Source organism: Hetaerina americana, unplaced genomic scaffold, assembly GCF_022747635.1.
Source record: "Hetaerina americana unplaced genomic scaffold, ioHetAmer1.1.p SCAF_154, whole genome shotgun sequence".
Classification (NCBI taxonomy): domain Eukaryota; kingdom Metazoa; phylum Arthropoda; class Insecta; order Odonata; family Calopterygidae; genus Hetaerina; species Hetaerina americana.
Window position 1 is genome coordinate 103,869 of NW_027286670.1, and position 13,632 is coordinate 117,500.

A 13,632-nucleotide genomic window follows, 5' to 3' on the forward strand; every position below is an offset into this window, starting at 1 on the left:
AGTTGTGAAGTGAGGGCAGTGATTAAATTCCTCAATGCAAGAAACGTTCGCCCATGTGATATTCATCGCCAATTAAAGGAGGTGTATGGAGACAATGTAATGGACGAGTCGTCTGTTCGGCGGTGGTGTCGCAACTTCAACATGGGGAGGGGGAACACACACGACGATGAGCGTTCGGGGAGACCGTCTGTCATTACAGACCAACTGGTGAGCTCAGTTGACGAATTCGTGAGGAACGATCGGCGCGTCACAATTGATGACATCTGTGAGCATTTTCCCAATGTTTCTCGAACAATTGTTCATGAAATTGTTAAACACCATCTGCATTATGCAAAAATTTGTGCAAGATGGGTCCCTCGCGTATCTCAATGAGCTGGCGGCGAAGGACTATGCAGCAGGAATACAGAAACTTGTCATGTCAACGTTATGACAAATGCCTTAATTTGCTTGGAGATTATGTTGAGAAGTAGTTTAAAGTATCCTCTTTCAAATAAAATTTTTTATGTTTGTTAATATTTACTTTTGTGTCTTTATTTCACGAACGGGTACTACTTTCCGGATGACCCTCGTATATATATATATACACACACACATTATGGGACGGCACAATAGAACACAAATAAACTAGCAACATTTAAAAGGACACTCACACGGTAAATTGTTCGAGCTTTCGGCCTTCTCAGAGGCCTTGTATGCGGAATTGGAGAAGGGTTTGCTTTAGTGCCGGCGTAGTGTTGTAGTACCGGCAAAGAAATGGATCATCTTATCGTGGTATAGTCTGTGTCTATCTGAAACCTACCCTCAATGGCAGAATATCAGTATATTATTTTTACCCCGATTCACATTGAATTGTTTTTACGTAGAAAACTTTTGAAAATACTGTAATTAAAAAAATCAAATTAAACGCCTCATCATTTAAAGTTATGACGATAAATGATAACCAAATACTTCGCTGATGTCTAATAGTACATGGAAATGGTGAATATTCCATTACTGATTTAAATTACACGTTGAATTTGTTGCAAATGAAGTCATCTCACCAACCATCTTTACAAATATTTCTCTTTATCATGACAGAAGGTGATCGAAAAATGGTAGAGTAGAAATAGGAGTGCATATGATAAACAAATGAATGCTGGTTCCTTCGCTATGAAATTGGTAATTACTATAGTTTACCTCACTCCAATATTATTGTATGGCGAAGAGAGTGGAGTGTATCATGATATGAATAAATGCCGATTAAATTTGTTAGTTATCGAGTACTTGTACTTGAGTATTTAAGGTAAACATCGAAGCGAGAGGATTTTGGGTTATAAAAAAATGTTGATTGAGAGCAGCGGTAAACGACAAATACGAAGGAAATGCTCTAGAGCGGTTCATGCCGAGTAAATCTGTGAGAATTAACATTCTTAACAGGTATAAAAAGAGAAGAAAAGTATAGAACAGTAAAAAGTATACCGAGAAAGTCATGGGAATAGCGATCATAAAGACTTAAGAATCTCAGTCATAGAAGACCATGAATTAAACAATAAATGAATGTGATATAGACATGGAGAATGAACATGTAAGAAGTATACAAGAATAGAGACTTATGGATAAAATTAGTGAAAGAGAATTGTTGCCGAGATAACTCAGAATGAAACTATTCTGACTGCCTATCCCGAAAGGAAACAGCGTGAAATTTATGAATTAATAAAACGTAAGGTATTTAAAAACCTAATCATTTGGATAAAAAGTGAACATAATTATTAACCCTGCTGGTGCCGGGACAAATGAGCGCAAAGACTCATGGCAAGCAGGAAATATTGGTAAAAATACCACATTTAGTACTTTAAAATTCCTAAATACTTTATGACAGAACGCTGATTTATCACCAGGAAAGGCATTTAACGAGTCATGTGTGAATAAAACAACTTCATTCAATTTGAACCTAATAGGACTTAGCCATACTTAACGCACTATTATTTGTAAGAACTCCTTACTTGTGTCAATTGTATTTTATTTGGATCTGAATGTTTCCGTTGTATATATTGGCTGATCAACGTAATGATTCAGTAAACAATCTTTGTACCCCTTTATAATGAGGTGTAGCCCTCCTCCGGGATAACTTAACGTCATAGCATCTGGACAGGTTGCTGGCCTTATCGGCATCACTGTCTTTGGGGTTCACTTTGTAGGCTATACAAAACAATAGGGACCAGCATGGCTATGGGAGCAAGAGGATTCTGTGACTATATTAGCATGACCCTGACAGATAACGTCATGGACACAACTTTTGGCTGCCCCTATTTCTCCCTTAAGTCCCTCAAACTTCCGACCGCTGACTCACCTAGCGCTTCAATACTTAGAAATGGTTTCTTAAGTGTAAATATAACTCCACTGCCGTCAAATTTCTTGTGAAATACAAAATAAGCTCTCCTTCATAATGGACGAGTTCCATATTTAATCCAAACGACTTTAGGGTCGTTTTTCGTATTTGAGCGAAAGCCAAACCATATTTACGTGTTGCAATGAACTTCACTTATTTAGGTTAAACCCGCGAGTTCTATAACACGTCGTTCAAGGAATAATCAAATGGCTTTGGTTACCTTGTATTCTGTTCAAGTGAAGGAAAGAAATATGTTGAATTCATGTGGTGAAAAATTATATTTTACGCCGGCGCTGTTGAAATGAGAGCATTAAAAAATATATGGTTTGTGAAGAAAGGGAGCCTTTCCACTTTTAGACCAAATGAATTTCGAATCTTAGGTATAACCGACTACATCGGTTATAGCATTGTACGAAACTGAGACGGAAAATAAAGATATCAAGTGATGGTCTCATTTCATTTTGGTATGCATGCATTTTCTACTGCAGAGTTTTTGATCAATATCGTCGCACGGAACCTCATACACCTGAATTCAGCTAAATAAAGTGAACATTGAAATTAAAGGTGATGTATAAAGGCATAAAATAATTTAAAACATGAGACCCATTAAAGCGTTCGTATCGAGCAATGGAAATAATTGTAAACAAATTATATCATTGTGTTAGAGTGGTCAAAATATATTTTATTTTTCTATGATCTCACTTAATTACTCCAAATTAATTATTTTGACTATATACCATTTAGGAATTTAAGTGAGATGTTGAAAGAACAAAATTAAGTTTCATCAAAATTTAAATAATGATAACAATTGCGAATACAAACAAATAAATTGCCCCTGTATTAATGTAATTGTTTTGGCTGGTTTCCTACGCCTCCTTTCAGCTCATTTTTTATTGCATTTATCTGAACTCAGGCGTAATATGCCCTGTTTGAATATTTATTACAACATGTTCCATTTGAATTGCAGGTGAAAAAATTCATGGTTATTAAAAGAACCCTCCGATCCCATGTAATTATTATTATTGTACTATTTACTAGAATAGTCTAACTGATGTTTTAAAATTTGGTTTTTACGTAATTTTCGAATTCCAAGCAACATTTCTCACGAGTCATTACAGGAACGTTACGACAGGCGAGCAACAACTGGACCTGTGATAAGGGCGGCAAATGGAGGTCACCAAAATATTTTTCCCAGGAGAAGGAAATAAACCCGTTACCGTTTTAAATAAATGTTGAGAAGTGCCATATTTCATGATATTTGGATAATTTAATAATAAATTCATGAGAAATACTTTATGGTGCCTCTAAAAATCCAATATATAATCCCTACTCAAATTATTCCAGGAACTTATCTGTCTTTCAACATAGTTAATTAAAAAATTAAATAGAAATACTCGAAATAAAGTAGGAAGCCTGAAACTTCCGATAACCATTGCCTGAGGTTTCATTACTCCCTCAATTTCTGATACTAATTTACGAAGAATAAATATGAGAATTTGCACACATTTATTTACCACGTGATGCTTTGATCAAAATAATGCCAATGAAGGCTAATATAAGTTGCTCAATAAAGAAAACCTCGCTTTCCAACTAACTTCCACTGGTGCGAATATCTTGCGCGATGAAGGGATGGAGACAGTCGATCTTAAACATGAGCACGTAAACACAACGAGATTTTTACATAAGTACGCTCCAGTTCCACTACCTTTCCGCTGCGTGTAAGTACGTGCGCATCTATGCGCGTGAGGACGGGGGAAAGAGCTGGATCAACTTGGATAGTTCCCCTTTTTTCGTCCATTTCCCTACACGGCGGAACTTGGGATCGAAAAATTCATCTCTATGATATGGGCCATCTGGCAATCCGCGAGTGCATTCCATTCACGATCCCGACTCCGCTCTTCGCCTGTTTTTTCCTTCTGTCTCTCTCTCTCTCCCCCTTTCCGTTCTCCCTCATCCCCACACTCCCCTCTCTCGGCGTTTTGATGTCTTCGCTCGCTGCCGCCTCCCACACCACACTCTCTCCACAGCCCCCCTCCGCCCGGAAGAGGGTATAACGGGGTGGTCGATGCCGGTCGGAACGCCCGAGGAAGGAGGACATGCGAGGCGTAATATGGGGGACGTGACGCGTGGACCGGGTCACGGAAATCCAGCCGTGAGCGCGCGACGAGATTCTCGTAAAAGGAAAACCGAGGACTTCCCTCATCCAGGCGTCGGCGTCGAGGAAGCTGGGCGAGTTGGAAGAGGGGACGGCGAAGAGGATGGGGGTGACATAATCCGCCTCCCGCAGCGGAGTTTCCCCGAGCTGTCGAGTGATGACCCATATATATATATATATATATATATATATATATATATATATATATATATATATATATATATATAATATGAACATCAACCAGAAGAAAACCCAAATTATTGTGTGTGGAATTGAGTAGCTGAATGCAGACATCACAATTCGAGGGATGACACCAGAGCAAGTGGAATCCTTCATCTACCTGGGCCGCAGCATAGCATGGAATGGAAGAAGTTCGACTCATATCAAGCGAAGAATAGCCCAAGCATTCATGAACGCATTCATGAAGAAGAGGCAATTACTATTTTCAAAGAACCTTTGGCCGGAAACAAGGAAGCAATTCGTCAAGACTTTCATGTAAAGCATGACACTCTATGCTCCCGAGACTTGGAACATAGGAAAAGTGCACTAGCGACGAATAGAAGCCTTTGAAACATGGTACTGGAGGAGAATGCTGAATAATAAATGGACAGACAAAGTACGAAACGAAGAAGTATATAGAAGAGCAAAAGAAGAGAGGACCATATGGAGAACTCAACGATAAAGAAGAAATAGATGGATTGAATACACATCGAGGCACAATGGATTCATTAGTAATGTAAAAGAAAGAAAAATAGAATGAAAGATTCCACCAGGAAGACCAAGAGATATGTACATAGGACAAGCTAAGAACGACGTAAACGGAGAACCTATCAGGGATGGAGGGCATTGACATCAAATAGAGTAGAATTGAGGTCTGCATTAAACCAATCCTAGGATTGAAGTACTGATGAATGAATGAACACACACACACACACATATACATATACATGGATGGTTTAAAAAGTTTCTGACTCAGAAAATTTCAGAAAAATGTCTTGTATCTTTGTTAGGTCGGAAACTTTTCAGACCACCCGCCACTTTTTCTCGACCAATTTTTCTCTCCGAACTTCACGCCCTTCAATATGGGAATTGGGGATATCCTGTCTACAACCACATTAATACAGTTGAGGTCATTATGATTAGCTTGCATTTGGCTATTTAAATCCTTTCAACTTCACGGGCTAAACCATTCCCATCATTTCATTACCTGTTCTATCAAAAAACAATCACATATAACACTCACCACTCTGTATATCCTTACCACTACACCCCAATATCTCGTATTCTCCTTCCACAATATTACCGTCAGTTACTCCTTATACGCTAGAGATTTTGGCAGGGACCACCGAAAGGTTTAGTTATCAAGTGAGTACTTTTCCTTACGCGTACGTTTAATACGTACGTAATATTTATATTTATGCATGAATTTTTAGGGACCGCCTCCCATTTCTAGAAATTCCTCTGGGCACGCTCAGCTTTATCCAAGCCAGGTGATTTTTTGGATGCTAGGTCTTCCTTGGAAACGACTGTAACATAGGGAAAGGAAATGGGCTCTACAACACTGATGCGTGAATTTCACGTTACGCTTAGTACTAAGTCAGATACACCCTCAGCTATCGAATCGGCCTTCAGATTGATAACAGTGGCTTGGTTTGGACATCCACATGCACAAAAATATATATTCATAAATATATATTTATACAAAAACACAAATATGAAATATGCTATATTTAACCCGTCTCTTCTGCAAACGAAAGATCTCGTATTCAGGCCTCGAACGTTTGTGTTTCAAGTTTCTCATTGTTCTCCACTTCCATATTCCATTTAAAAATATAAGATACACACGAACATACACATATATACACTCACGTACATACAAACACGCACACTTTCTCAAGCGCAACTACGTGCACACACACGCATATGTGTATGTGTGTGCGGGTGTTGTTTGTACATCTGCCGGAGCTTTTTGCTGCTATTTGTACATCTGCTAGAGCTTGAGTTTGAATCTGCTTGAGGCGGGCTCCTTAATGTATACTTTTAAATTTTACTGTATTCAAATAAAAAAAACATAAAAATAAATATTACACCTGCTTATCGGTCTGGGGAGTTCATTTGATCAACCATTTGCATGTGTGGGTTCATGATATTACTTCCCAGGGGCCAGTGGACGGTCCTAAAAACACCATTGTTGTGTACTAAATGCGGACACCAAAAAAGTCGAAAAGGTGGAAACCAACTGCTGCATTAACAGGGTACAATAAATATGTAGAAAGATTAAGAAAGGTCAGGTAAAGATAAATTAATTTTTCATTTTTTTGTGATAAGGATGCAAAGCTAGAGAAAATCAATTCACTCTCACGCGTACGAATTATTATCGCCTTTTTAAATTGAGAATTTTACCTTCACACGAATTTTTCGCTGGGTAAAGCATACCTCTCATAATTTACTATTTCACTATTTATCTCTTGATAGGAGAACGTTAGCCCAGTATTGGACCGGGAGTTGAGCGCTGTGCTACTGATTGGTCGGCCCGGTTTGGATTCTTGATGATTCTACTGTATACCCACAGCTTCATCAGAGCTGTGGAACTTTTTGTGCACCAGATTTCTTAAGTAGCTACGGAAACGTTTCACCACCTTTATGTGTGAATATAACACGCTCTTGGGTTTCGTACAAGGTGCCCTTTACCCTCAACTATAAATGTCGAACTGCGAAGTTAACATAGAATGTCATTAGCTTTCTTCTTCAATGGTTGTTTTATCATTTCAGTAGATCGCATGATTGATTCCCATATCTTACACGCCATCCTGACGTGGTGTCAAAGGTATAGTCAAAAAAGTACCATATTTGATATGCAGTATTGTTGTCTACTCATCAGACGGACGACCCAGTCTCCGCTATTTTATGCGTAAACTTGTAAAATAACTGCATGCCATATAACATTTAGCTTTGGTTATGGGTTAAAATATGCATAACAAACTCATGTAATTATTGTTTGCGAAGTACGAGATGTTATTTACTGCAGTCTACCATAGCTGGATGTCAGAATAATAACCTGTGAATACTTAAAAATTCCATTCATGAAGGCAGAGCGATAAAAAAAATCATTTGTGATAAGGATGAAAACATATTTGCCATTAATATCGGCCGAAGTTTAATATTTTTATCAAACGGCAATTTCATCATAACTTTCCAGGTTCACTTATAATTGTCATATTTGCGAGTAATAATTGTTTGCAGAATATCTAATGAAAAATCTCCACTATCGCATTAAAACTGTCTGGAGCGACAGGCTTAGTACTAACGTCATGAAAATTTATGTCTAGGCTTAGATCTTACATTCTCTGACTTGGAGTTGGAAAATTTGCGCTAAGGTAATGAGAAATGGAGCCTCTTGGAGAAAAGGAACATTCTGCAGACTGAAAGAGTAGAGCAACGACATTTAGAAAAATGCAAGCGTTTTATTTTAATGAAACAAAGTGGAGTAATGACATACACAAGTTCAAACGACGACGAAGGGATCGCGGATTCTAATATTTTCCCTAGGTATTTTCTAGTATTTTCCCTAGGTATTTAATTAATTTATTGTAAGAAATTAACATAATCAACGTCAAATTAAAGAGATTTTGGCCTATCCATATACACAATGTTCCCAAAAGCCGTGTTCAAAATTTGAGAGACTTTTATTGGTTTGTGAATAAATAGAAGCTGATATGGCCCTGATGCGGAAATTCATTCCGTCCAAATTATACCCGTTTACCTCTTAACTTCGATAAATTGTTTTAACCTTTTTGAACGGTATATGAGCGTCAATCAACGGTCTGCCAAGTTCCCTCTAAATGTTTTGGGTATTTAAAACTCTTCCCATATATTTAGGATTCAGAAATTGTAAGGATAGGAATATAAATATGGAGATTCGAAGAGGACAGAAAAAATTGATGGAGGAATATTGAAATGAATCGGGCTCCTAAACTCTGATAAAAGAGAAGAGTGAAAGAACATTAGGGAGCTTGTAAGGGGGGGGGGAAGTCGTACTCATGAGTAGATGAAGAAGATTAGAATTTTATTAGTTAGAGATGAAAATTGCACATGGAAAAGTTGGAACAGTCTAACAAAAAAATTTAGAACCCTTGAAGATTATTCAATAGTTTTCTGAGATCATCCATAACCTGACCAATCATACTAAATTTAGTTAATTCCTAATTCAGCAACGTTCATCATCATCATGAATGCAGAGAAATGGAAAAACAAATAGAAGAAATACAAAAAAATACGGCAAAGACAAGCGTTTGCATTTTTCAAACGAAAGACTGTCGGATAGCGGATTCATTATGCGCATTTGCCTTAGAAGCCGTCAAGTCACAAAAAAATCAACACAATTCCGTCCGATTGGCCTCCAGGCCTCCATGCATGAGCATGCATTTTCTTTCTCAAACAAGGGGTTAAAAAATGAATGCATGCTTCTTATGGGGTTGTTTATAATTTTTCCGTACACTGAACATATCTCTTCGTTACCTCTTCAGATGAAAACCTTACCCTATGGTATCTTCTGTATTTTTTTATTTGCAAATGAATTTAGCACCAGGGATGAGATTGACATGGATTTGAGAATTGTACACATTCTACCTTGGGACTTACCTGCGCGCCTTTTCCTTTCTTTAAGTATTTTATCCAGAGAAATTTATCACCGGAAATTATTTCCCAATTTTGACTCAAACCATTTAAATCTAAGCCATTAGAAAACTCTTAAGACGCCTGACGAAACCTTTCAGCAACACCATACAGAAACTTTTGAACGAGGCGGGAAACATTTTTATAAAGGTCTCCCAATTATTTCTCCCCGCCGTCACGAATTTCACAGAGGGAAGAGCATTCACGTCTGCGATCACTTTTGCGAACGAATAAAACAAAATAAAGGAAAGGAGTAGAATAATTAATGCGGCTCACCGGCACGAGAGGGTGAGCGTGGAAGCGGCCCATGGGCTGGTCGCCGGCCTCCAGGCGAACGGACCCCCACTCCCAGGCCACCGCGCGAGGGTGCGGGTCAGCGCACACTACGAGTCGCATTTCGGCCATTGAGCCGGTCGGGACGGCCACCAGTTCCTCCTCCTCACCGCGGCCGTCGTGGGCGGCGCCACTGGTGAGGAGCCACGAGTTGTAGTTCCCTAACGAATTCTGCCCGCCCGTCTGGGAGGAGCGCCTGAGAACTTGAGGACCACCTGCAGGGGAGAGAGAGAGAGTGAGAGAGTAATTTACTAGCAGGGAACTAATGAAAGTGTATGGGTGTCTCATTTGGGCCAAGGGGAACTAATTCCGTCCTTCTCCAAGCAAAATTACCCGCAGCCAAGTGATGTGAAATAATTTTATATCATGATTAGACACTACACTAAAGCTATTTTAAGTAAAAACGGAGTTTGCTCTACGCAAGGGACCGGAGGCAGCTAGCCCATAGATTCATTTTGTTCAGTCCACCTGCACAAGCTAATAGGGGTCCAGAGATGCTTAGCAAAAACCTTCAATAGTCAGCATACAGTCTCCGTCTTTAATGACTGATTAAATTGAAGCAGTCTACTGGCTTAGAGTAAGTTTTGTATGAGGCTTTACGGAAGTCCTAACTAATATGATACGTAATATCCTTAAACCCCGTATTACGCAATAAAAACTCATTCATTAGCTTTCAATACTTCCCGCCTCCTTTAATTCCATCCAAAACTCTTATCCTTGCCCTCTCTCTTCTCAATAACATGACATATAATGTCCGTAGACCCCATTAAACATATTAAATTACTCAGTCTTTAGCCAAGCGTACTTTCAACATCCCTTAATTCCATCCGATAGGTATATTCCTTTCCTCCCTCTGACTTCGTCCCCAAGCATATTTCCCGGTAATACCGTCTTCCTCAGCATACCATTGCCTCTGAGTACCTTCTATGTCAACATCCTGCCTCCATAGAAACTTACGGATCAAGTTTTTGCTATTTTATCTATAGTTGGCGTAATTATAATCCTGATTTGCTTTGCCTCAAAGGCCTTGACAGCCCTTGAACCCGTTTTGACCCTGAAAATGATAAAGCTTTGATTCAAATTATTTTGAAATTATTAATCATTTAGTGGCGGCTATTGAAACATATACTACTTTTAATGATTGATTTAATCATTCTCCAAAATTTAACCACGAATTGGTTATAAACTAGGAAATTACCAAATGGAATGGTGGATAACCCAAAATCTTACCCGGTAATTTTGACGGGAGCCACAACATTAGGAACATTGATCCAAAATTACAATGATGCACTGAACAACTAACTTACGAATGGATTTTGTATATCCATGTAATGTTTGACTTTAAAATGCACTTGTAAAAATGCGTATTAGGAAAGGGAATATTAAATGATCTTTGAAAATTAGTAGGATGGCCGAGAGAGCTATACAGAGTGAAACAAGTGTCAATTGGGCAAGAGTGAATAATGAATAATAAAAGAGAAAGAATAATAATAATATTGAAGAATGAATAACAAAACATTATGGATGTAAATTTTTGGCGCTCAAAAGTTTCTCCTGACGATATTTTGCGAAATAATTTAACTGATGGTTAGGTGTTTCGTTAAACAGCAAGTGGACAAGGATTTGTTTTCATCCCGGAGATTTAGCGTTGGACTTTTTATTCGAACTATGACCATCAATTTAGCATTAAAAATTCATTAAATGCATATAATATCGACAATAACTTTTGCATGCAATTTGATTATTTGCGTGAATTTGCATGCAATTTTATGAGAGTAATTTTCTCCGGGGGAAATATATTAATTGTAACATATTTTTGACCTATAAAAGTTTTAGAAAACAGCAAAATGTAGGAGAAATTGTTCTCTGAACTGAATTTTCGAAGCTGGAAAAATTATTCCCTCAAAATTGGCAGCCAGACTCTGACGTGGGGGGTTTAAAGTAGAGGGAGAGGGGGGAAATCATTATTAAACTCAGGTAAATTATTTCATTGTGCTCTACCTATAGTGAAAGCTGCCAATCAATGTACCATACCCCGCAGACAGGAATGTCAGCTATCTATCTGCGGAGATAGAGGTGAAGGGATATGAGACAGCTCCAAAAAAAGATTCATGCAGGCCATTGACTCAGTCTCACCTACGACTTGTATGGAGATCGGCTCACTCTGAACTGCCCTCTCCTCCCCGCCGATGACGTTGGTTGCCACGCACACCAGCTCCCCTTGGTGCTCGTAGGTGACGTTCTTGAGCAGGAGGCGGGACTCGGATCCTCGAACCACCACCACTCCACCGGGGTCGCCACCCTGGAATGTCGGAAACGACGGTACGGTAACGGGCAACCGACGTGGAGCGATCACGGTTTTGGAAATTGGGATAATGGGGGAGGACAAGGGGACGAGAGGGTAGGGTCGAGCTGGAGTTCATCAGCGAGGATGCACCGCAAGTCACCCCATCGATGCTTGGGCGAGATTCACCAATGGAAGTGGACGGGTGTGGGGCGTTATTTTGAGACACCAGGACAAATTCTTGTCACCAGATAGGTCCAGGAGCTTCTAAGCATGGTTTTTTAGCAGATATTCTACTATTAAAGGTAAATATAGAATGGATACAAACTTAAGATGACTGTGGCAATTATTTTTTTACTTAAATTCATGATCCAATAAGCCTGGCATTACAAAACATTAAAATCTAAAATTTCAAAATAATAAAATTATTTTAGTTCGCTGGCTAGGTTCCAAGTTTCTCCATAGATGCGTGCGTTAGTCAAAACTTTCATAGTTACATCTACATCTACATCTACATAATACCCCGCAAGCCGCCGCAAGGGCGTGTGGCGGGGGGTGTTAGGTCACCAACCGTAAAAAGAAAAATACCACATGCAAAAAAAAAACAACACGGAAAATTACACCCACAGGAGCGCACACACTCATGCAAAAATCCCTTCATCCAATACTCATGCAAACACATAAACCGCAAAACAACTAAAAAACTGCACCCCATGATGCAGCACGAAAGACATCCTACAACACGGAAGCCAGGACACAACAAGCAAGAAATTGAAACACCACATGAAAATGCACCACGAAACACTCTGCCCCCAAAGAGTCTTTAAAAGGCAGGGAATGCGACCCAACGTTGCAGGTAGCAGGAATTTCCCCCCGCGGAGAGGGACGAGGGATTGAAAGGGAAACTTAAAAACAGATGAACAGAACATGAATGAGGTCATTCGGGAAGAATGTGTTATTATAACAAAACACATAAGGTTAGTGGAAGAGCATGCATTTAAATACAACTAATTATTTTTTAGACGCTGAGGGTGGCAAGTGGAATTTTTGCTATCTATAACCCTGCAGTTGCTATCCCGTATTGTCCGTGGGAAGAAGGAGTCCTTGAGTCGGCTAGTTACTACAGTATGCTTTGGACAGTACCCAAATACTCAAGTAAAATACCTACTGCTTAAAAGCGAAACCGTTGATAATGAGACGATTGACTGTAAAACGGATAGGCTATTCATAGATGTCGTTTTTTTCTGAAATCAATTAGATAATCATAGCCTACGTATTTAAGCATACGTAGGTTCGCATGTGTGTGTATGTATGTGCACACGTATTTTAGTGTACTTGTATTAATAATCGTGTTTGCCTCTGTACGTGTGCGAGAATGGCGACCTATGCGCATGTATATGTATATGTAATATATATTTAAAGTAGTTGAGGTTATATTTTACAAGAAACATATAAATTTTGTCACATGACCTTTTTGAAATGGTGGTGGTACAATGTGCACTGCTCTTGTTTCTGATACGCGTTCATTGCATGTTGAATTGTTTTTCCTGTGGTGAAGTTTATGCATGGTGAGTGACTTTGTTCGTGTGCTGTGCATGCCTCACATGGATACACCCCCTGCCGCAAACCTTTCCCGTGGCATGCAGGGTATTATGTAGTTGTAGGTGTAAATGACACTAAATACGAACTTCGGAAGTACTAACACATGGTGCAAGTATCATTTGACGTGACATCATGTCGAGCACTATTTCGTCAGTTGGTTCTCCGCAATGCCACACACATATATATATACACACACACACGCACGCACGCACGCAC

The 13,632-nt window shown here is 39.2% G+C and overlaps 1 protein-coding gene across 1 annotated transcript in view; it reads right to left on the reverse strand.

Annotated features, from left to right (window-relative positions):
- Positions 1-13,632, reverse strand: part of LOC139686950 (kin of IRRE-like protein 2) — a gene marked incomplete at its 5' end in the record, with an annotated part of 594,080 nt that overhangs the window by 95,848 nt on the left and 484,600 nt on the right. The window contains 2 exons of the mRNA XM_071583986.1: positions 9,474-9,745; positions 11,667-11,832. Coding sequence (XP_071440087.1) covers positions 9,474-9,745; positions 11,667-11,832 — 438 coding nt within the window. The remainder of the gene's footprint in view (positions 1-9,473; positions 9,746-11,666; positions 11,833-13,632) is intronic.